Below are 26,822 nucleotides of genomic sequence, written 5' to 3' on the forward strand. Positions count from 1 at the left end.
ACAAAATGTACAAGAAGAAATCGTTAACAAAATGCAAATTTTTGTGGAAGGAAATATATGTATTATATGTTTCGGAGTGTGATGTTCTTTTTCACTGAACTACTGCACACTTTTATTAAGGGGTCAGCTGAATTCCGTCTCCGGATTGATTTCACTATTTACCCTGTAAGTTAAACACATACCAGTGAAATTGACCCCGCCACATTCGGTATGTGCCAGTCAAAGGTCTGGAGCCTGTAATTTAGTGGTTGTGGTTTGTTGCTGTGTTTCCTTATTGTTTTTTTTTTCATTCATTATTTTATACAACATGAATTATGCCGTTATTTTTCTCCTTTGGATTGTTTTACAGTTGACGTTTCGGGGCAATTTGTAGATTGCTGTAAAATTTTGAATGTGTTTGATTTAGACTCTTTGATATTCATATTACAATACAGGATTTTAATATAAGGGGAACACAATTAAATGATTCAGCCAGTAACTTCTTTGTTGTATTTGGAAACCATCCTATCAAGCTTCAACATTTCGTATTTTCATCTGTTTATGATCTATAAAAGAGGTTTGTAATTTTTTGCAATTTTTCATCTCCTACATTTCCGTCCGTAACGCGTTCGCCTATTTAAATACGTCATTTCCTGTTGGTAAGAACTTCCGGTTGTAAATATACACACTCCCTGAGGCTGAGCCCATGCAGCTTTGTATAGAAATTACAAATGCACTATCAAAGGTTTGCATTATCCTGAGATACTTTTTTTATGTCTTAATGTATAACCCATTAATGATCATACCCATTTGTATAAAGAATAAATAAGCAGTAAAACCTATTTTAGCCGAAGGTTATGATATAACGTTGTACAAAAAGTAAGTTTCTATATTTTCTAAGCACAACTATATGATACGTGTACAAAGATGATACATTGCCATAACAAGTGATAATCCTTATGCTGCGTTCACACGTAATTCGAATTCGATTCGCATTAACTAATTCGAATACGTTTAATTCGCATTTGAAACGTTTTACGTCCAAATGTAAATTCTAATTCGAATTGCAATGCGCGTCAAATTCGCTATACTGTCCGAACGAATTTAACTTTTAAATCGTATTAACAAAACGCATTTCTAATGCGAATTGGATAATGCGATTCAGCCAATTCGAATCAATTCGAATCAAAAAACGCGATTAGCGAATTCGCTTCGCATTTGAAATAAATGTACGTGTGAACGAGCCATTACATACAGTTGCGCGTCAATCTACAGCATGTGGGCTCTGATAGTTGTCTCATTGTGTTTAACAGTTGTCTCACTGGCACCCATGCCACATCTCTTTATTTTATATAAGCAATTATTTCTTTATAATAAAATTGAGAATGGAAATGGGGAATGTGCCAAAGAGACAACAACACGACCATAGAAAAAAACAAACAGACTTGTAAATTATACTTAGAAGTTCAAAAAACGTCCCATGCTAAAGCAGATCATCTTTTGGGATTGATAACAATTTATACGGATTGTTCAAATGATACAAGAAGTATAAATTCACCTTTGAAATTGCATTATGTAGTTGAAGATTGATAATTTACGTAACTGTTTTGATATCACACCAAGGTGAAGATAGAACGAGACCAAAGTGTCCAGACAAAATCAAAAATGCTAATTTTCGATTAATAATATATACTGTTAGTTTTATGATAAAATTTACTTGTTTGTTTCTGTTATACATTCATTGTCTGGTTAAAATGTAATCATAAAACGACTTGTACTTTAAGAGTCTCGCACCCACGAGAGCAATGAACGGGATTGAGTTTTTCTTGGAAACGTTGGAGGTGTATTTTAAACTGCCAATGTAAATGATCGAAACACTTGCTGACTTTAAGTACCATAAATATCACCAATCTTTCTATAAAAAAACAACCGTTTAGAACATCAATTTATGACTTTCAAGAGGGAGTTGACAGCCTAAATATTGAAATTGTATACTATTCTTGCAGCTTAAAAGATTCTATTTACACAAATTATAGGTACTGGACATTACTAATGTGACAGATAATTTCTTAATTGAATTTATGACATCGTCCCTTGACAAATTAAGTCTTTCAAACAGGAAGTAGTGTAGTGGAGTAATTATTGTATACATTCATTCATAATCAATTGTAACATTTGAGAACATTTGCGAACAATATAAATTTACCATGTAAACATTTGATTAGAGGTCGAATAGCAAAACGATTAATTCTGTAATCGGTCATATTAGTATTATCTAAACATATACATGTACTACAATCGACTATTCGAGGGCTTTATAGACAGTCAAGGTCGTTAAAAAAACCAACATCAGTAACATAAATAAAATTGATAATGGAAATGGGGAATGTGTCAAAGAGACAACAACCCGACCAAATAAAAAACAACAGCAGAGGGTCACCAACAGGTCTTCAATGTAGCGAGAAATTACCGCACCCGGAGGCGTCCTTCAGCTGGCCCCATAACAAATATATACTAGTCCAGTGATAATGAACGCCATACTAATTTCCAAATTGTACACAAGAAACTAAAATTAAAATAATACAAGACTAACAAAGGCCAGAGGCTCCTGACTTGGGACAGGCGCAAAAATGCGGCGGGGTTAAACATGTTTGTGAGATCTCAACCCTCCCCCTATACCTCTAACCAATGTAGAAAAGTAAACGCATAACAATATGCAATTAAAATTCAGTTCAAGAGAAGTCCGAGTCTGATGTCAGAAGATGTAACCAAAGAAAATAAACAAAATGACAATAATACATAAATAACAACAGACTACTAGCAGTTAACTGACATGCCAGCTCCAGACTTCAATTAAACTGACTGAAAGATTATGATTTCATCATATGAACATCAAGCACAATCCTTCCCGTTAGGGGTTTAGTATCATACCATCATAACATATATGAGAAGAACATAACCCGTGTCATGCCAACAACTGTTTTTAGAATAAATGTGTTTAGTTCCGATGCAAAGACCTTATCAATGACTCAATATTAACGCCAAAATATGCAATCTTTAATGACTTGACAACAGTATCGTAATTATATCCCTTCTTAATAAGTCTATTCAAAGGTTTTGTAGGTTTCTGGGGTGAATACTGACACCTTTGTGCTTTATAAAGAATATTTCCATAAAAAGTTGGATGTGAAATACCTGAACGTATAGTATACTATATTTGTTCTGGATACACATTTGATCTTCTGCATAAATCTATAATAAAGTCGAGGAAGCAGCAAATACTGATTTTAAGGTCTTTGATTTGATCCAACTTGCACTTTTTGCGACCACGCTACCACGAGGTCACCAACACAGTTATGTGATATGGCAATGTGCAATGTGATATGAATTTAAGATTATCATTTGAATTCGCCGCTTCAGAATCTAATGCATTCTGGGTAATTATTTAAAAAATGTACACCAAAACGTCGTGATTGGTTGAAAATGTCCAAAACAATGGAAATATAACCAATGTCAAGACGTAATTTTCACTTTGGGGAACGAACAATGCAATTACCCATGATGCTTTAGATTCTGAAACGGCCAAAGAACACGGAACTTTTCTTAATTACTTTTCAACAAGTCTTGGCTCTCCTTCCATTAATAATGAAATGTCGTAAAAGTAGAAATAGCAAATGCAAAACATAGTTCTAATTTGACACATGCGTAGATCGAATCCACCATCGCCCACACTTAAGCCGAGCAGAATACCACGAGTCTGTGTCCAAATTAATGGAATAAGACCCCTTTTACACTGACAAAACAGATCGATCTTTGGTCCAGTGTAAACGGGTAAGATCGATCTTCAATCGGACTTAAAAAGTCTACCTCTAGAGGTGGTTTTAAAAAAGATCGATCTTATTTGAATCGATCTTTTATTTTGGTGTAAACGCTTAGATCGATCGCGATCGATCTTTTTTCAGGTGAATGTTATATTCATATATGAAAATAAAGGTCAGATCGGTTCTTTTTATGTTGTAGTGTAAACGCACTGGATTAAAAAAAGATCGATGTCTATCGATCTTGCTTGTGCAATATGAAAACGAACTGGTCTTTTTAAGATCGATTCAAATAAAGATCGATTCAATTTCGTTGTCAGTGTAAACGGGGTCTTAGTCACTCACAGTTATCTTAAAGTATTGATGTAAATATTTTCACTCTTCAGGCTTACTCTGAAGAAATGACGATATATACAAATCTAGCAATTGTACAAAAAAATGAAACTATTTGAAGTAATCAAATAATCTTTAGAAAAATAAATTTTGATTAAATATCACCGAACTATGTCATTCTCACATTCGTCGATAATTAATGCATTACGTATAAAATATAGATAAAATACTAGTGTATTGAAAAAGAATATCTTCTATTTCAAAAGAGTGTAGATGGTTTATGATTGTTGAGTTTATTTTGATTTAAAAAAAATCTACGATATGCAAGGCTGATGCCAAGGTTATGATTAGAGAGGTTTAATGAACTTAAAAAAGAAGATGAAAAAAAATTGATCTAGTTTGAAACTGTCTAACTCATTCTCATCTTTGATGTTGTAACATTTACCTGACCCAAATACAAAATGTATGTCAGAACGTTGTGTGTTTAAGATTGATATAAGGGGGAAACAAATGTTTTTCATTGTTTATAACAAAAAAGCTGTCAGATATAATACATGCACGTAATACGCTATCGATATATCATGAATTCTAAAAATTTCTAAATTTTACATTGATTACAACGGAGAATATCAGGGTTTGAACTGTATTTTTCCGTCAGGATAGTTTCCCCCGTTTAAACTAAATGACATACCATAGATGTAATACATCTATTACCATAGATGTAATATGGTCATACTTTGCAAATGAAACCACTAGCCCCCGAATACAAAACAAGACCATGACCGGATTGTTATGTGCGAGCCTGCATGCAAATGACGTAGGAAACATTAGAAACGAATATGATTCGAAAGCTGTATATTCAATTGGAAATAAGTAAAGTATTCCTATTGAAGGGTTTTGGACTTGCAGACAAACGGACGGCCGGAATGACGCTTGGATTAGAGCGGCAACTATACCTGCTTTCACAGTTGGCTACGGAGGTGAATACGAGAAAGTGTAGAACTATATTTCTCAAAGTGAGCGTTGGTCGCCCGCTGACATGTTAAACACCGTCACATTATGTATGTGCCAAATCCGGAACCTGTAATTCAGAGGCTGTCGTTTGTTGCTGTGTTAGACTGTGTTTGGAGGTAGACTTTTCCAACAAATTGTCGGCATTCCTATGGGAACAAACTGTGCGCCTCTTCTTGCCGACCTATTCTTATTTTCATACGAATCGGAGTTCCTCCAGACACTTGTAAAAAACAAGAGAATCAAAGAAGCCAGATTATTTAATTTCACTTTCAGATATATTGATGATGTTCTTTCCATAAACAATCCGAACTTTTCTGATTGGGTTCCATTAATATATCCCCCAGAACTAGAGATTAAAGAAACAACAGACACGGCTTCCTCCGCCTCATTTTTAGACTTATATCTCGAATTTGACTTACACAGTCATCCCAGTACCAGAATCTATGACAAACGAGACGATTTTAATTTTGAAATTATAAATTTCCCCCACCTTAGTAGCAATATACCAACTTCACTATATCGGAAATTGATGAGACTGTCATTAAAGTGAGAGGGTTAGCGCTATAGAACCAGGTTTAATCCACCATTTTCTACATTTGAAAATGCCTGTACCAAGTCAGGAATATGACAGTTCTTGTCCATTCGTTTTTGATGCGTTTTGTTATTTGATTTGGCCATGTGATTATGGACTTTCCCAATTGATCTCAATTGATTTGTTTTCGTTCATTATTTTCAGACCGTTTATAGTTTGCTTCTTTGAATTGTTTCACATTTGTTATATTGGGACCTTTTATAGGTAACTATGCGATATGGGGGTACTAAAACCAAAAGATGTTAATTGCTATGTCATGTGGTCTCTTGTGATAGTTGTCTTTAATGCAATCTTACCACATCTTCTTTTATATATTTTACGCTAAAATTAAAATCATTGTCTTTGAAATTGATTAAGAATTTAAAACTTACTGTCGATTGAATTATTGATTACGAAAATGTATTAATAATCGACCGCTGTGCACGACAGTGTTTACGAACAAATGTCTTGCGCTGAGCCATTTGTAAGAGTACAATATCGCCTTCGTATGAACTCATAAAACTGGCATTTTTACTAGTTTACTATAAAGAAATAGTCTTCGATAATTGTCAACGGAACAGCGATTTATTGTCGTTCTTCCGCTTGAAGAATAAGGAATTAGAGTAAATACCAAAGAAACGGCCTTGTGACCTATATTTATAGACAAAGAGTCTTACAGCTAGTTCTTGGTTGAACAATTTCAAATGGCTATCAAGATAGACGTTGAACCTTTTTTTACTAAATGTGCAGTGTTGCATTGCTTTCTTCTCGCTAGACATCCGTTGTATAGTGATTACTCGAGTATGTTATGTGTATACTATAGTAAGTACTTGTGATCTATATTTATGAACACACTTACAGAAGCATATATACTTATTGGCTGACCAATTTCAGTTGACTGTCAAGATAAATTATCGTAATAAAACGTTGAACCTAAAGTTGTATAGTCAATATGTAGTGAAGCCTTGTTTCCTGGTTTCTAGACATCTGGGCGTCTTATACTGTTCCCTTGAGTAAGTTATGTGTATTCTATAGTAAGTACTTGTGACCTATATTTATGGACACACTTACAGAAGCATATATACTTATTGGCTGACCAATTTCAGTTGACTGTCAAGATAAATTATCGTAATAAAACGTTGAACCTAAAGTTGTATAGTCAATATGTAGTGAAGCCTTGTTTCCTGGTTTCTAGACATCTGGGCGTCTTATACTGTTCCCTTGAGTAAGTTATGTGTATTCTATAGTATGTACTTGTGACCTATATTTATGGACACACTTACAGAGGCATATATACTTATTGGCTGACCAATTTCAGTTGACTGTCAAGATAAATTATCGTAATAAAACGTTGAACCTAAAGTTGTATAGTCAATAGGTAGTGATGCCTTGTTTCCTGGTTTCTAGACGCCTACTCCCTCTTCCCACAAAAATATGTTTTTTTTAAATCTATAAAGAACGCATATGATCTAATGTGTTTCGGTTCGATGGGTAGTCCATCCTGCTCACATAGGGAGACCCCAGCATACATGTTATAACTAACCTCAGCCCCCTCTGACTATGTCACATGACAATGACAAAATATTTAACTCGTTCTCGAAACAAATGCTTCGAGACAGAGAGTACTCAAAAACGCACACGTAAACCTAAATATTTAATTGTTTTATACGTCTATAAAATAAAATAAGCATTAGTGAAAAACTATATAAAATGTGACTTATATGTGAGAAGTTATATAACACACGCTTACAATCAGTAGAAATATTGTTTTTACAAAGTGGAGAGTAATAAAAGAAACAAAAAGGTACATCGCTCAAATAGAAACCGTGTTAAAAATAAATTGGTCTTGAAAGTTTATAGCCATAACTTATTATCTATAATAGCTACAATATCATAATTCAAAACGACATCTAAAAGTTTTGTGAGAAAAAAAATTGACAGTTCATTTTTTTGAAATGGCATTTTACAAATTAACAGCTTGATGATTGATGCGTTTGATTGGTTGATGGATACTCTATTTATTACGTCATTATGCTTATATCATTGAAAAATCTTTTCTTATATGTATACGTAAATGTTCCATGTCTAATAAATGTCAAACAGCTGATACTATTTCGTTGACGTGAAAAAATCATCGAAAAATTCTGACAGCCACGTCTAGATTAAAAGCCTGAACTGAATGGTTCTAATGCACTGAGAGAAAAATGATCAGCTCTTTGATCAGAAGCCAATTAATCATTTGTTGTCCGGATTACTCTCTCTCGTTTTACCTAGTGAAGGGGGAAATATTATAATGTAACATGTACGTATTTTTGCAATATCTGGTCTGAATACATGTTTGCACATTGAAGATATATATTACATCTGGTTCTCTCTCTCTCAGTGTTTTTTTCTCTCTCTCTCTGTGAGTCAGTCTTTTTCTCTGTCTGTCTGCATGTCTTTTCCTATTTCCTTTACGTTAAACATGCTTTATTCTTTTCTTTTAAGGAAATACATACAATATGTTTAAAAATACCGTTGATAAATTTATCGATTATAACGATTGCTTCCATTTATTTCTATTGTCTAGATTTGACCTACACGTGTTTATGTCGAGTACCGTGACTTCATCAATTTGATAATCCACCATAAGTCGTACTTTCAAAAATATATTTTAATAATTTTACTATTTGTTAGTGGTCGCCAAAAAGCTGTCCATTTCAATGTAGAATCGATTTTATTGTGACGTCACAGATGCAAATTTCTTTTGACTAAAATGCATTAATCTAACTACATGTACAATGCACTTAGTAACCAAGTTGGAATTCGATAATTATAAAAATTCATAGCCTTAATTTTTTGGACTTACAAAAGTCAACTCTCATTTATGCAAATTTGAGACAACGACCTTGAACAAAATATTTAGATTCAACCCTCTATAAATGCATATCTGATGTCTTCAGCACAATATTTTGCAGTTTAAGGTAGACAAAACAAATGTGTGATTTTTTTATTAATTTTTCGATCATCAACGATGCGCAAGTCGTTATACCAATCTAAAAATAAACTGAAGGTGATTATAGCAATCATGAAATAGACGTTTTGGGAATCTTTATTTGAAATAATAATTGTTCTGTATCCGTCTATTATTATATATTAATTTTACGCAAATTACAATTAATTATAATGCTTTCTTTCATGTATTTGTCTTAGTTCATTTTTTTCTGTCATTTTCAATATGACGCAAAATTTATGACAAAGTGTAGCACATTGGAAAGTAAAAATGATGTACAACAAATTCCCTCCATTAATTAAATGATGATTTATATTTATTATGTTTTCCGTTATGTTCAGTGGGAAATATTTCATGGATATTCATTGCGAAACATAATTTTGAACCACGTGTATCAGTTATTATGTGGTTCATATTTGTTCATAATTATTATCAACGCAGATAGAAACCTCTTTTTTCAAATATGAAGATGTCAGCATTCTTACTAACACTTAAATTGAGGGATTATACAAAAATAACGAAAATCCAATTTTAGTGGAAAGAAACGCTTTTTAGATTCGAGATAATTAAAAGGTGGTGAACAAAGTGGGGGTGTGTCAAGTTAACCCCGTCTTAATCATTAAGGTATGCCACTACAGGGAGATAACTCCGTAAAATCAGCTGAACGTTTTGATCACATTCAATTGTTAATAATTATGCTTTGATTTCATTGACAAAAATTAGTGCATGTTAAAATATCCAATGAAATTTTTCCGATTTGTGTGGTTCAAGTGTTTGGAAATTTTATATTGTTGTCAAAGGTTCAGAGAAGACAATTTGTCAAAATCTTATGAAAATTAAACGAGCCAAATGAAATTTAGTCAAAGAATTTGGTACCTCCATAGATGTAATATACGGAAGCCGATAAGGGCCATTCAAAAAAAAAAAATTATGTCGTAATTACGACATAGCATGTCGTAATTTCGACATAACATGTCGTTATTACGACATCGCTATGTCGTAATTTCGACATAACATGTCGTTATAACGACATCGCTATGTCGTAATTTCGACATATCATGTCGTAATAACGACATCACTATGTCGTTAAAACGACATCGCTATGTCGTTAAAACGACATCGCTATATATAAAAGAATATGTATTATGATTGCCAAGAGACTAAATGACACAGAAATTAACAACTATGGGTCATCATAATGCCCCCAATAATTAGAAAAGCCCCCGATTAGTCAGCTATAAAATAGGGAGGAAAGATACCAAAGGGAGAGCCCCGAAATGCTGTGTGGCAGACAGTGTTATTAATTGATTATTAGCTCCCTTGGTAAAACTCCAAATTTCATATTTAATGTATTTCATTGTTAAATAATTTACATGAAGCTTAATACGTACATATTTGTTAATTGCATAGATTTTTCTATTTGAATTCAATGGTTAAAGATATTTATTTATATTGTAAAGTTTAATATTTGCATCGTCGCAAAATCTTTGGTTACCTTCTTTGAATAGATTCAGTGAGAAACTTGTATATTTTATAGATCCCATGAAATTATCCCGACGTTGTATGTAAGGCCTGGACATTCTTTCCTACCTAGGCAAGTTAAGCTATCCATCTCCCTACTATAAAGTGCAAACTTCAAGGCTTTTTGAAATAAGGTTGAATTGAAGTATTGATTGCTCTATTTCTACGTTCAAACGTTGGGCACGATGTTCCTACCACGCCTAGGATATAAAACAGAATCTTCGAAATTTCATCCGCAAAACAAAATAAAAATAAAAATGTTATAAAACACGAAACAATATTGTAACAAATTCAGTATATGTTTTAAATTATGTTTTACAGCTCTTGATCATATACTAAGTAATATCTAGTTTATTTAAGAATTAAAATAAGAAAGCTATGTGAAAAAAACGGATGTCCAACGTTACATTTATGAAAAACTGTTTTAACTCTTATGTATAGTGATCCTATTTCTTATTCTCTGATCTTCTTGATTCTTGGCAGGAACAACGACATGTGTTGGTTCTCTGTGCCGTTAAAGCCGTTATTTTGCCAAATTTCATTTGACTCGGTGACTGCATATTAAGCTGGAATGAGAAAAATGTCCAACGACGTTTTTCATTAACTCAACGACTGAAAGTGAATTTTATAAGTAGATATAGCAGAAAATGAATACAAAGAGTAAGACAAGAATAATATATAACAAAAGTACAAATATTTGCCTCATGTGAGTTCAAATATTGCTGAGTCAATAAAAATCTTCTCTACACAGTCGTTTTTCAAACGGTAGCCATTTTGTCCAAGTTGATATTTCATTTTTCAAAGCAGTTAACGTGTATTTTTTTATAATTAATAAAAACAAAAGTTAGATACACGAAGAGTAAAAAATGCCAAGATTCTTTTCTTATTACCTACATATTTGGGTCTTAAAGTTTATAGCTTTTAACGATTTATTTAAAAGAATTGGGAAATGGGGAAAACATCCCATTACATGAACTTCGTCCAACTTTTGCAAAGACAAATTGGAGACACCAAGACAGTCCTCTAAATGTAAAATGCGAATTGAAATTTATGTTACGGAAGTACTCCGAAATAGACAATTTAAAGTCGTCACTTCAGTAAGGTGCAATCACCAATATTTAAAGACTTAATACCAGTTCACGGAATGTTTTACTTCGCGATTTGTCCTGCTATTCATGTTAACTTATAACGGTCGTGATGAAAATAATTCCTGTACTAGCGAAGCCGGAACTTTTCGTCAATATAAACTTGTGCATGAAATGGAGGTAATTGAAAGACGAATCCCAAACAGCAAAGAAAACTGTTTCATCGAATTAATAAAAACCCGGGATTATATTTGCCGTTTTCGCGGACGATCCAGGAGTAGATTACTATACTTTAGAATGTATATCAGAAGTTAAACGCTATAGATGACTTGGGAAATAATTCTCAAGCCAAGGTTCAAGTAATTGAAGGGGTGTATTTCGACAACTTATGTGCCAGGGAAAATACAATTCTATTCAAATTTAACCAAGGGTAAAAATGTTCGATTTACTTGCAGAGTGTCAGATATATTTGTATTGGTTGAATAAGATATAGAAATTTTACAATGACAGATGATATGCACCTTGAAAGTTAAACATCCTATGATAAAACAAAAATATGGAAAACCGTATACATGTACTTCCGTTCCATCTTTCCTTCCTACATTACTTGCGACAGTACTGCATTTTTAGTTGAAATAACTTAAAGAGTAAACATTATTAAATCGATTTCCACAACTCGAGGTAATTTTTGACATCACAAAACGAACAGAACCAGAATCAACCAACAATATGAAAAACCGAATAAAACTTGCAAAAATTAAACGAAGTCAAAAACCTTCTTCGACGCCGCATGTTAAAGTGTAACGTCGTGTTATAGGAATGTCGTGCCCAACGTTTGAAAGTAGAAATAGAGCTATCAATACTTCAATTCACCCTTATTACAAGAAGCCATGTAGTTTGCGCTTATATAAAGGGAGATGGAATGCTTGCCATGCAATGTCAGTCCTCATATATTTCCACGCCTTATTTGTTTATTTCAAACTTGTCTGACTGTACAGCCCTTCCATGGCAGGCAACTTGTAAAATACAGACGAGGTCTTAAAAATATATAAGTTTCTCACTGAAGGTATCCAAAGAAGGTAACCAAAGATTTTGCGACGATGCAAATATTAAACTTTACAATATAAATAAAAAATCTTTAACCAATGAATTCAAATAGCAAAAGCTATGCAATTAACAAATATATACTTATTAAGCTTCATGTAAATTATTTAACAATGAAATACATTAAATATGAAATTTGGAGTTTTACCAAGGGAGCTAATAATTAATTAATAACACTGTCTGCCACACAGCATTTCGGGGACTCTCCCTTTGGTATCTTTCCTCCCTCTTTTATAGTTGACTAATCGGGGGCTTTTCTAATTATTGGGGGCATTATGATGACCCATAGTTGTTAATTTCTGTGTCATTTAGTCTCGTGGCAATCATAATACATATTCTTTTATATATAGCGATGTCGTTATTACGACATAGCTATGTCGTTTAAACGACATAGTGATGTCGTTATTACGACATGATATGTCGAAATTACGACATAGCGATGTCGTTATAACGACATGTTATGTCGAAATTACGACATAGCGATGTCGTAATAACGACATGTTATGTCGAAATTACGACATGCTATGTCGTAATTACGACATAAAATATTTTTTTTGAATGGCCCTTATCGGCTTCCGTAGTAATACCCCTTTTTTGGAGCATACATATTTTCAACTTGTTCAATGTTTTCTAACAACTGTATTTTCAATAAACTTGTTTATAATAGTAAATACACATTGTTAAGATAAATAAAAGTTAAATTGATATTAAATCTAAAAATTACAATATGATGAAAACAGGAGTTTTACCTAAACACAAAAATATTCACATATTTATTAGTTTCTTTTCGAGAATAATATTGTTTTATCAGAACAAATATCAATTTTTATAACCAAGTCAATATAAAATATCTATAATTTAATTGTGTTCCTTTCTGACTTTTAGTATGTTTAATTGCATCTCAATGAACAACTGGTTTAGTTTAAACATATTTATTTATAGTGGATTGGGAAACCAGTTTTGCAACTAATATTAATCCCTTTCCACTTTGCAGGTGCGAGTGCTGCCTTGTAGTGGCATTAGCCTGTTCTTTTTCGAAATTTACAAGGGTGTCTTTAACGTTCATGCCATTATCAGATAAGTGTGAAAGCCATTACAACGCACATAGAACCTTTGAAGTCAGTGCTGAGCTTCATCTTTGGGTATTACATCTATGGTACCACATAAAACTTCATATTTAATCGGGAACTACGGTTAAAGATCTGTAAAAAAAAGAGAAATTTGCCTAACAGTTTTTGTTATGTCTTCAAACTAGTAAATTTATAGTAAAACTTTAAAAAAATACTTAAACAGTATTTTCCGACATCGGATGCCAATTTGTGTCACATGATGTTGATGACGAGAGTGTTCACAATCGAATCCACCTTTCATTGTCCTTAATCTAATTTAGATATGATTTTCAATCTGATCATAAATGCATTTAGGTTGATGTTTTTGTGTAATGAGAAAGATACTAGATTTAATACGTGAATTGTGTTTGGGGTGTCTTTGTTTTTGCAATGAGATTATTGAAGGCTGCAAAACAGAAACATATATCATGAGCTATATTTGAAATTCCAAAGTGTAAATATGTGTCCTATTCAATATAAACATAACATTTGACAAATCCAGTCGATGACTTCGGTTATTAGACTAGAAGTATAAGGGGAGGGTTGAGATCTTAAAAGACATGTTAAACCTCGCCGCAATTTCGGTAATCAGACTATGATATTGTATGCTGCTGTGTTCGAGTTCTGAAATGGCTTTGATATTATAGTTATCAAATATTTCATATGATAATTGAATTAAAATATTTAACTGGGTGATCAGCAAAACTTATCGCATCGGAGTTATGCGTATTATTTCGACAATCCGACATTATTTTTTTCAGCGTTCAAAGTGTTTATTGCTGAGAGACTTATGTTCAGAAACAACAATTTGTAAGTCTAATTATATAACAAGATACACGATATGGTGGTCCTTTGGGGGAGGATTGATTTTTATGATCTAATTAGACACCTTTAATAAGAGGTTATTAACATTACAAATCGTAATCCCAAGACAATCGGTTTCGCCAATTCAAATTGCACGAGCTATTTTTGAGAGGATGCACGTGCACTTGATCATGTTCTAGTTCTTCAAAGTACCACCTATTCCCTCTCGTGCAAATATGACGTCATAATCACTTGGTATAGTGACTTCAGAATCAGTAGTTTATCTTACAATGTTATATAACATCAAAAACTTAACAATGCTCTTACACTTGACCGTATGCAAACAAGATTAACATGTACTTTGATAGGTAAACAATTACTCAAATCGCAATTGTTGTATACATTCCAAAGTGTAGATTATTTAAGTAGTAGTGATAATGTATGCCAAAGACATGCGATATCAATATACCGCGTGTGAAAATACCACCTAAGTTTTAAATCTGAATACCAAATCTGTATGTATTACTAGATAAAAAAAAACAGGACGAAAAGGCAGACAACAGACAATAAAACACTACGCATAGAAAGTTAAGAAATAAGATTCCCTCGGTCCCCTCCCTAAGAAAACAAAACCAGCGTGGTCTGCCCGACGAGTGACTACATAGGCATGATTCTATTTCCGTATAATTGACTTTTGATAGTAAAGGTCTCTTTTCATTCATACCGAAAACTGACAAAAGAATGTTATTTTTCCCGCTCGTATACAATACTGACAGCTATTATTTGATTACAAGAACTGTTTGAAAGTTGTAAACTTTAGTGTGATAATGTCATTTATTTGTTGTTTTAGTTTGTTTAACCAGTTTGTAGAGAGCTGCTTAGTTTAGTGTAGCGCGAAGGCAATCGGCAATCCTCGGGTGACTCCGCCTCTCTCCGGAATCGGCCGAGTTGTGACGATTGGCGTGAAGGCGTATGGTTGCTTTTAACTGCGTACATCCACTTCACTTGACCTTTGTTGTATAGTGGTCTCATCAAGTAAAAAAGAAAAGAAAATTTAAAAAAAATGTATACTCAATTTTTTTTTTATCTAATTTACATCTCAGGGAAGAAAAAAATTGATGTCTCTTTGAACTAATATTTGTACTAAAAAAGGAAATTTCCTAAGTCTATAGAATATACTGCACCAAAAGATCCAACAAAATTAAATTCAAAACAATTATATAATTTAGTCTTTTAGAAATAATTATAATAAGGGGTAGTTAGTACGTCTCTGTTTTTGTTCAATAATTGAAAATCCCCTTTGAAGAAAATTAATTGTTTAAATATTTGTGAAAGTCACACCAAATGACATTATATATACCAATTGGTTTCTCACATTTTATTTTACATGGTACTTTAACGGTTATATCTCTGTTTTGCATAAAAAAACGACTGCCTTTAACTTTTTCTTACCGTAAAATTGCAATCTTAAATCAATATTAGCTTCAGGTTCAAAGAGACAGTTATAAAACTTTATCTACAATTATCGGAAACAATGTAATTAGCCAATTTGTAGCAATATTACTATTCACTTTAATCATTGTTAATGAATTAAACTGGATCCTTAAGAAACCAGCAGAAAACGCAAAAACGTAACAAATCATGGCACCGGAAGTTGTTCATCACTTAACAGCTTTTAATTATTTCAGGTAATACACAGTGTTGTTCGAAGACTCAAAATCTGGTCACCAAAGCATAGTAAGGTTGAAATGTGAACAAGTTAATACGCTCATAAGTAAAATTGAGAATGGAAATGGGGAATGTGTCAAAGAGACAACAACCCGACCAAATAAAAAAACAACAGCAGAGGGTCACCAACAGGTCTTCAATGTAGCGAGAAGTGTTTATCTTCAAATTAAACCTTGTTTATATCCGAGGTTTTAGTTTTCTGGTAGAAAGAACCTTCAATGCCAGTCTGGAGAGTTTGGTATAAGCCAATGCTCACATACATATGTGCCGATTAAGAGTTTCTAAACTCTTCCACTAAGCCATAACACACGGTACAGCTCCTAGAAAAAGGCGAAACAGCAATCGTACAAACAATATTTGACGCTGTGTCACCTATAGCTGTGCCCTCTTCTTTGAACTTTTTGCTTTTGATGCACTATTGTTCGTTTGGGCTTGGTATTGGTATAATTCTTTGATATGGCGTTGGTATTGCGTTACTTTGTTGTAGCCTATAATACCGATATTACTGATTAGTATTGAGGTATGCGCTTTTTCTTATCCGATGTCTAACATTAGGAATGAATCTCACCAAAACGATGTTGAGTATCGCTGATCAATGGTGATCTACGCAAAAGTATTGTCTAATCTATAAGTAATATAAAATGTATATGTTGTTTTATTTCAGTTTGTCACAAACAAGTTTTGATTTGTTTATATGCCAAAAACAGATTATTATTATTTATAATGTATTTGCAACTGGACGTAAAGCAATCAACAATCAATTTATGTATATATTGGTTAATTTTGGATCGATTTACAGCTTATATCGTTTTCTAATGATAATATATATATATATATATATTATAATGCCTTATTAATAATAAACTAGATCACGAGTCCTCGATTAAAACAAAATAAAAATCAAGAACAAAAATAATTTAATAAACATGATTACAGATCCTTATTGTCAAAGTGTTAAGACGATTTGTTCCCTGCATGTATCGAGCATTGTGTTACGACACATTTATCATGACATCAAAGTGGGAATTTGTGATAAAATTTCAGAAAAAAAATCCTATATAATGTGTGAAAACATGCTTGAATATTGTATTACTATACATTTGATGTCTAACTTTCTTCATTAATGTCATAATTTCATCTAATACACAAGCCTTTTCCTTAATGCATCAGTCGCGAACAGTTATGTCAAATATGACTAAGACGATCGATTTATTTGGGTAGCAAAATCTTCGTATTTTGAAAGATTTGAACATTTTCCGTAAAAGTTTTCTAAAAAAAAAATCTCATTAAAGTTCATCAGAAAAGGTACATAGTCAAATATTAAAAAAAAAGTGACAACTACATGTTTTGTCTCTTCGGTTTTTCGATGAGTTGTATAATGAACTAATAAACTCTTTTCTACTTCAAATTACAGTAGGTCTAAGAATGTAAATAGAACAAAAAGTGGTCACTTCACATGTACCAAGAACATATGATTGATTGGTTGTTGGTTGCTTAAAGTCCAGTGGCAAATACTTCATGCATGTTCAGGACGATCAAGATGATATCATATGATATGATATACTCTTGTAGATAAGTACTCGGGAACTAACAAATGAAGACATTTTAGCTATTATTTACCAAGAACATATGATAAATGATAGCAAAAAATGTATTCATTTATTTGCAGAATAATAATTACATTTTGTAGATGTTGAATCTTAATAAGATTGAGAATGGAAATGGGGAATGTGTCAAAGAGACAACAACCCGACCAAAGAGCAGATAACAGCCGAAGGCCACCAATGGGTCTTCAATTCATTGAGAAAATCACGCCCCCGGAGGTGGGTCTCAGCTGGCCCCTGAATAAAAATGTGTACTAGTTCAGTGAAAATGGACGTCTGTATATTAGATGGTATTTCTATAGTAAAGGGAAGTAGAGAAATAATTACAATTTAGAAATCAAATCTGACAATACGTTGACGACAAACCATAGCGAAGTACAGACATTTTGTGGAGATATCATGCCTTTTACAGAAGACAGAATAAGATTTGTCTGATACCAAAATGAACAAGAAAGAAATCCATTAGCAACTAGACCATTTTGTTTTTGACTGAAAAATATTGACGATGTGTTAAAAAAATCACCTATAAGAAGTCTGCATCTTGAATAGTGCCACTGTTGTCGCTTATTGGACAAACAAGTTTATTTTGCATTCTTATGCCGTCTCATGATTGCACTGCTATATTTCTAATCTGCTTCGTTTATTGAACCCAGAGTACTAAATAAGTGATTTTTTCCGGTTTTGTCGACTTATCTGTGTATATTATATACATTTTAAAAAATTTTCCTCACGATCGTTTTCCTGTTATATATATAGGATTTGTCAACGTTTATAACTTACAACATATATTTCAATGCACCAACCGTCAAAAAATAGATTGATTTTAATGAAAATAATTCATTGAGGAATGTCGTATAGCACTCCTGTATCATGTTTATCAATAGAATCATTAGTTTCAATGTATTTCCACTATTTTCACACTGTTTTCCTACATAGAAATCCATATCGTAGTATTGGGAAAACACGGTGTTCTCGAGTGCCAATCTACAAGTTTTCGCTTTTCTTTAAACTATGGAATATTTGTCTTAGATGTTTTTAGTGTCAATCAAATTTTACATAGAATTTCAATATTAAATCAATTTAGAATTTTTAATCCTAGTTGATAAAGTACTTGGCTTGACAGTGACACACAGACAGATTATTAATTTTTTATTAATCTGTATCTTCAGAAAGCTTTATCTAAGGTGATGGGTCGTACCAAAACTTTTGAAATATTCCCTTGTTAGTAATTAGAATAAATTACGAAGAACTACTCTTTAATTTGTAGAACTATATCTGCATAAATCGTCAAATGTATAGAATTTTGTAATATCGATAAAATTTCACTTCACGAATGTGAGAAGTAACAAATTGTCTTGACACGACTAAAGATCTGAAGTGCATGCCCAGTACGCCCATTTAAATGTAAGGGGAATTTGGTGGGAGTTTAATAGTATTTAATGTATAAATTCACGCTTATTCTGTTCTAAATGAAACGTTTTGAATTTTCTTTATGATGGACAAAAGTACCGGATAATTGGGAAGGATAGTACTACATTTAACATTCGTGACTGGTAATTATATTTCTATCTTTGTTTCTTCGTATTATTCGTACGTGTTGGTATAACCAAACCAATTCGGGATCTATTCCTCAAATGAGTAACAACGCTAACCCCTCAGTTGAATAATTATTTGATTATTTTAAAATCAAAGTTTTCTTTACTGAATTTTTTTTTTTTAACTTAAAATGGCATGTATACATAAATAAAAAAATTGGCACAAATTTATAGAAAACGGGCCTAATTCTTCCAATGAACCATCTTTTAATTTTTTGTTTTCCAAAAGACAAATAGCCCTATTGAGTAGTTTCAAACCTTTGAAAAATTCACTATTTCAAGGTTTCTAAATTTTGAAAAACTCGAAATAAAAGAAGAATGGTTCTTTAGAAGAATTGGTTTAATTTTCTTTATGTTTGCCATTGTCACCAAAAAGACTTAGTAAAGAAAATTTTGTTTTTAACACAATCAAATGATTATTCAAATGAGAGATTGTTACTTAATTTGGGAATGGTTCTCCGTTTGGTGGGTTGGCTCCAAACTATTTTTGTTAAGGGGCCAACTGAAGCACGCCTCCGGTTTTTGGGAGTTTCTCGCTGCATTGAAGACTCATTATTGGAATTCGGCTGTTGTCTGTGTTTTGGTCGGGTTGTTGTCTCTTCGACATATTCCCCATGTCTATTCTCAATTTATTTTTTCTTGTTATACATTGTAAGGATTGGTATATTTATACATGTTTTACGAGGTCTTATGTTTCTCTAGTTATATGCAGGAATGGCGCAAGCCCTAATGTTTATATATATTCTATAAGAGTATCTTAATGATACATACATCCTTCTTCTACTGAATAAAACGCAATTAGTACATTTCGCGAATTTGATGAATGCTAAAGAAACTTGTACAATTCAATAACATTTAATAAATCATTCTGTGAATAACTAATTTCCATTGTGGTTATTATAAATATGAATATTAATTTAATTGTTTTAAGTAACACGAAAAATATATCAAATGGTATCAATGAAAAGGTGTTGTACAAATCGAGCAGTGCTCCACAGCTGGTGCTCCACAGCTGGGGTTTATTTTATGATGCATAAATACCCAGCTTCCGTTGCTTCTTAATGGCGTTTGATTTAGTAACTTTTTATGGACTTTTACATTAATGCGATCGTTTTTGTTTTTGTTATACTTTTTTTTTTGCATATTTAAAATATATATATATAGGGTGTGGTTTATAATTAGTATTACTTCCGGGATTGGTTTAATAAAATCAGCATAGATTGATAAGAGTATTTTTTCATCATACTGATGAAGGATATCTGTTATCCGAAATATATATAGATACTTAAATTTATATCCTTTTTTTAAATTTTGGTGTTCTTTCTAAACACTTTTTCTGCGTATATTTGATTTATTTATAGGGAAAAGTATCGTTTTTCTTGACAATCCAACGCCCCATCTTGAGATATTATATGTTTAAATAAACACATCCAATAGACAAAAAAATCACGTACATGTAATGAGCAAAGACTTGTACATATTTTTCTGTACTTTATAAACTTTATTGTGATAAACCGCTGTAATATATATACAAAGGTGTCGTACTGTTTCACAGAAGAAGAAACATTAAACAATAAATCAAAGGTTCACATGTATGTGCGTTTCGTAAATTTTTTGTCCTCAATATTCTTCAAATTTGTACTTTATTTGGCCTTTTTTAATTAGTTTTTTATTCGAGCTTCACTGATGAGTCTTTTGTAGACGAACAACGCGTCTGGCGCAAATACAAAATTTCAAACCTGGTATCTATGATGATTAATTTCCGTATTCTTTTTTTCTTTTTATTTCTTTTTTCTCGATTCTATATATTTTAGCACCCCATTTTCTCTATTATGTCTTTGCTTATTCTTCACAATACGTTATCTTACTTTCCTTTCATGATTGCGCACTTTGTTTTCTTTTGATGCCGGCTGACATGTCAATGGCATCGGGACTGAGTAAGACAGTAAGTAAGTAGGTATACTTAGAAGTATTTTGAACTTATTTGCCAATTATTCTCTTTTCTGTAAACCCCAATATAGACCCCGTGTATACGTACGTGTGGGCTAAGACACTTGTTGGAACGGCTGTAGGATAATAGAGAAAACTCCGAATAAATACAATCCCCTTCCCTTTAATGAATGTGATCTACCGAATTAGACTACTTACCGGATTTGTTATAACATGAGCAACACGACAGGTGCCACCTGTGGAGCAGGATCTGCTTACAATTCCGGAGCACCTGAGATCAACCCCAAGTTTTTGGTGGGGTTCGTGTTGCTTATTCTTTAGTTTTATATGTTGTATCATGTGTACTTTTATTGTTTGTCTTTTTCATTTTTAGCCATGGCGTTGTCAGTTTAATTTTCGATTTACTAAGTATGAGTTTGACTGTTCCTCTGGTATCTTTCGGTTCTCTCTTCTCTTTTTAGATAAAAAAAAAGTTGCTATGTCGTATAACTAGTTATAAAAAGCAAGGCGTACATAACGACCATATGCTGTCTAAAATATAAAATCTTTATTTTTTTAAACAAAGTGTAATGCCACTGCATTTATCTTTGAATACAGATGCATTACCGTGATTAACTTAAAAAAATACGGTTGAGTGAATTATTCACATAGAGATGGATGAACATAAAAAAGACATGAAAGTTATACAGTCGGAAGAAAAATGATTCCGGAAATTTACTTAATATATCACCATGCTTGTCATTCAAATGGTTATATTAATATTGTAACTCTTTCATCTTAACACGTCACTTTATCGAATATTACAGTCAAGAAACGTACGGGAGACTTCCTTCTGTACAGAAGTTTATATCATCGTTAAGCGTGAGAGGTTTATTGTTTTCAAGGAGAAAACGAATTCATGCACAAACGTATTTGATACAGCGTTAAAAAGTAGAATATCATATTGAGAAATGGAAAAAACTCAATTTAAAAAAAATTAAAGATGGCAGTCACACACTTCCGGTTTCTTTTCCATTGCAATAAAATACTTCATTCAACTTTTACGATTATTGTTCTGAAGGATAGAAACTACCTCATGCACAAACGTATTTGATACAGCGCTTAAAAATTGAATGTACCAAGAAATCCATACACAAAAAAAAAAAACACGCAATCTTTGAAATTACAGATGACAGTCACATACTTCCGGTTTATTTTCCATTGCAATAAAATTGTATCGGCAACACACCGCTGAGATCATTCTACTTTTACAATTATGGTTCTGAAGGATAAAAACTACTTCATGCTCAAACGTATTTGATACAGTGCTAATAAGTAGAATATCATATCGAGATATCCAAAAAACGGCAATAATTGAAATTTAAGATGTCAGTCACACACTTCCGGTTTATTTTCCATTGCAAAAAATAGTATCAGCAACGCGCCATGGCGCTTGTTCAAATTTAAACAATTGAAGATGTAAACGTAATAAAATTATACCATCAATACATACGCATAAGTTGATTTGCCAAACTTTATACCAAGAGGACAAATTTATTGGAAAAATAAATAATCTAAACTGGTCAAGACCTTTGCCAATCAATGAAGATGTTCTATATAATGTCATCGGTTCAGAGAGTATGTATGCAATTAACAACCGCCTTCTGATTAGTCAGTAGTGTATGAGGAATTTCTTTACAATTTGACCAAAATGTTTTTTAAGAAAAATAATTAATTTGTATCTCGTATTTTTCGTTTTCTCTTTAGCTTTACTTGATGTCTAACTTGGTTTGCCACAACTTTACAAAAAAACTCACTTAACGTAAAATATTAACCACGTGTAACTAATTCTATTTAAAAAAAGACAACAGCAGAGAGTACTTATGCCGGCCGGAAATAGTAATTATTTTTTTGTAAATCAAATATCATCGCAATTCTTATCTTAAAAGAAAACATTAATCTTTCTCGATTTCTTATTGACAGTTTTAAAATGGTAAATTAATTGAGTTTCAAAAGATCGAGGCCGATTTACTATCATTTTTCACTTACGCCTTAAATTGAAAGCTTTACTGTATATCTATTTCTTGATTTTGAAAAAAGTAGTAATCCTTACGTTTACATTAGAATTATATTTTTTTCTGATCAATTGTAGAAATAAAATTGTAGAAAGCATGAACGGCTTTATACACGCATCAATCAACCAATTTGTGATGTTTGCTACTAAAAGTATAGATAAGAATTATAGTTTCGCGCCTTATTTTTTTTTTAGAAATTACATTTGTAGCTATAGAAACTTAAACATGAATTGATTGTCTCTGGACTTCTTTTGACTTACCTATACATTTAACAATGAAACTCATATGAAGAAACAAAATGATTTTCAAAAAATACTTTTTATTTAATGAAACAAAAATATTATAAACAAATATGGTGAGCGGGCAAATTATTTTAAAGACAGAACATGTATAAAACAAGAAAATTCCGAATATCTGACACGAAGTGAAAAACAACATTAGCGGATATCCTTAACATTCAAGGTTACAGCAAAATGCATTGAGTGTGTAGGTAAATGTAATATCTTTGACTAGCTTGCTTACTAGCTGAACCGTGAAGTCATTATTCGGTTAGGTATACTACCCTCCTTTAAGATTAAACTAGTCCGACAGATAATCGATATATCTGTCTGTAGGACAATTATACTACTCGGAAAGGAGTGTAATATACCTTACCTACTAATGATTTCACGGTTCATCTAACAAGCAGGCAAGCTAGTCAATGATTTTACCTTTACCTTCACACTCAATGCATTTTGCTGTAATGGGTTTTCCGTCTACCATTTCGTTTTTACATGTATTTGTCTTCTCCGTATTTTTGTGTCTTTTGTGTCCTGTGTTTCTTAGTTTGTTTCTTGTTATTGGTCTATAATACGTAAAATTTTTCGTAGGAATTCTGTATTTAAATTTGTAGACTATGTACAATTTATTTTATTATGATTCATAGTATGCATTTTCCATCTATAGTATGCATTCTCTATATATAGTATGCATTTTTTATGTAAAGCATACATTTTCTATCTATAGTATGCATTTTCTATAATTCATAGTATGCATTTACTAAATATAGTATGCATTTTCTATGTATAGTATGCATTTTTTCTATTATATTTTATAGTTTCCTTTTTTATGTATAATATGCATTTTCTATTTGTAATCAAATTGAGAATTGAAATGGGGAATATGTCAAAGAGATAACAACCCGACCAAAGAGCAAAAAACAACCGAGGGCCAACGAGGGAGTTCAAGAGAAATTCGGGAAAAAAAGGGGGGGTCTGATGTCAGAATAGGTAAAAAAAGAAACTTAGCAAAATGACAATGATATATAAATTGACATAGTATGCTTTTTCTATTTATAGAGTATGAATGCACCTATTGAAGGAATTTTCGTCACTGTGTCCGTATTATTATTGACAGGAATGGTCACATGTCGACCGAGACGACGATTTTGTGAGTAAGTATAAACTAAGTAGGATAAGTTAATTCTAATATCTAAGACTTTAATAATTACTGGTCTCCATTTCGAAAATGTTCTTTTTCCAATGGCCAGAACATAATTTCAGCATGGCGTGAACTACTGGATAGTTACTGTATATGCATAATCTTCTTGCATTTATCTGCAAATTGAGAAAAAAAACTTCCGGATCACCTGAGATTACCCCCAGTTTTGGTGGCGCTCGTGCAGCTAAGTCTTTAGTTTTCTATGTTTTACTATTATTTGTCTATTTGTCTTTTTCTTTTTTAGCCATTGCGTTGTTAGTTTATTTTCGATGTATAAGTTTGCCTGTCCCTCTGGTATCTGTCGCCCCTCTTTTATATATGTATACCCTTTCGAAAGTTCATTTTTATAGCTGCTCTTATACTTACCACAGGAAATGAACTGAAATGAGTTGATTAAGGGAGCTACCATTTGATTTTTATGGAGGGGGGGGGGGGGGGGCAAGGATGAAATTTGAAAAAAATAGGCAGGACAGGAGTTCTGAGTTAAAAAAAAAAGGGCAGGATGAGACACTTTGCAAAAAAAAAAAGGCAGGATGACAATTTATTAAAAAAAGTCAGGACAAACTAATAAAAAAAAGGCAGGACCGAATAGAGTGAAAAATAAAAAGGCAGGACAGAGATTACAACTAAAAAAAATGCATGACAACATTTTTCATCCTAGCCCCTCCCCATAAAAATCAAATGGTAGCTCCCTTATTCTAAAGAAGGTCTTTCAGTACGTGTAGACAAAAATTATTCCGTTTTCCCGTTACATCTCTTACGCCTAATACATAAGATCAAATGAACGAAAGACTCTTAAATTATCAGCTATTATTGTACGTTTACTGTTTTCCTAATTGAATTAAATCTAGACTAAACAAAAGATATCTGCTGCTCAAATAAGATTATATATTTTCATACATGGAAAACATTATCACTTTTGTACAATTTTTGTTTGGATTATCAGCTAAATAAATACCGACTATTCCAATGCTATTTATAGAATATATTACTACTGATATAACCATCCAAAGAATATATGAGAAAAAGTAACAAAATCTGCTAGTACAAAACTGTTACAGTGGATCTTGACTGTATCTACAATCGTTAAAAAGTTTATTTCTCTTTAGATAATAATGGTTAGTTTCAGTATTGAGCAGACGAGATCAAAAGTGCAACAGCTTCTTCAAAGAAACTTTTTTGTATGTTTACTACAACGTTATTTTTGTTTATGTTTTTTATAACCAGAATAGAGTTTCGTAAATTCAGGAGTCAAACTACGATAAATGTTATCATCGGAACAATTACATAATACACCGCATTTAAAACACCCATTGAAAATTCATTATTTGAAAACACCAGATCATCGTGTGCGGTTTTTGTGTCAGCTGTTCTTTAGTTAAAATTTAAAAAGTCTTTTTTTATCCGGTTGTCCGAATCAGTAAAATAAATGTTAAACCATTGAAAATAAATAGAAACTCCATTTTTATCTCGAATGGTTAATTTTTTTCACAGAAAACAATGCTATTCTAATTCATCTACATTTTAATAAAATCCAAATGTTATAATAATTAAATTTGAATAAAGTATAACCAGTTTTGATAAAAAATAAAAATTGGGATTTGTTTGCAAACACATATGCCACTTGTTGTCGCAGACTATAAACCAAACAACAATCAATTGATCAAGTCGCTGAATGTTTAAAACAAATCAACCGTGTGTCTTATTGTCATACTTTTCTACATTGGTTAGAGGTATAGGGGGAGGGTTGAGATCTCACAAACATGTTTAACCCCGCCGCATTTTTGCGCCTGTCCCAAGTCAGGAGCCTCTGGCCTTTGTTAGTCTTGTATTATTTTAATTTTAGTTTCTTGTGTACAATTTGGAAATTAGTATGGCGTTCATTATCACTGGACTAGTATATATTTGTTTAGGGTCCAGCTGAAGGACGCCTCCGGGTGCGGGAATTTCTCGCTACATTGAAGACCTGTTGGTGACCCTCTGCTGTTGTTTTTTATTTGGTCGGGTTGTTGTCTGTTTGACACATTCCCCATTTCCATTCTCAATTTTATTTAGTGAGCATTGAGCAATATTTTGTCAGGC

At 32.4% G+C, this 26,822-nt stretch overlaps 1 protein-coding gene across 2 annotated transcripts in view; it reads left to right on the forward strand.

The window, feature by feature from the left end:
- LOC139483611 (uncharacterized) overlaps positions 1–26,822 on the forward strand; it is a 50,179-nt gene that overhangs the window by 17,292 nt on the left and 6,065 nt on the right. For both annotated transcript variants that reach the window (XM_071267606.1, XM_071267605.1), the window contains exon 2: positions 24,599–24,693. In XM_071267606.1, coding sequence (XP_071123707.1) covers positions 24,602–24,693 — 92 coding nt within the window. In that variant the 5' untranslated portion in view covers positions 24,599–24,601. The remainder of the gene's footprint in view (positions 1–24,598; positions 24,694–26,822) is intronic.

Source organism: Mytilus edulis, chromosome 7 (assembly GCF_963676685.1).
Source record: "Mytilus edulis chromosome 7, xbMytEdul2.2, whole genome shotgun sequence".
In the NCBI taxonomy this organism is placed as follows: Eukaryota; Metazoa; Mollusca; class Bivalvia; order Mytilida; family Mytilidae; genus Mytilus; species Mytilus edulis.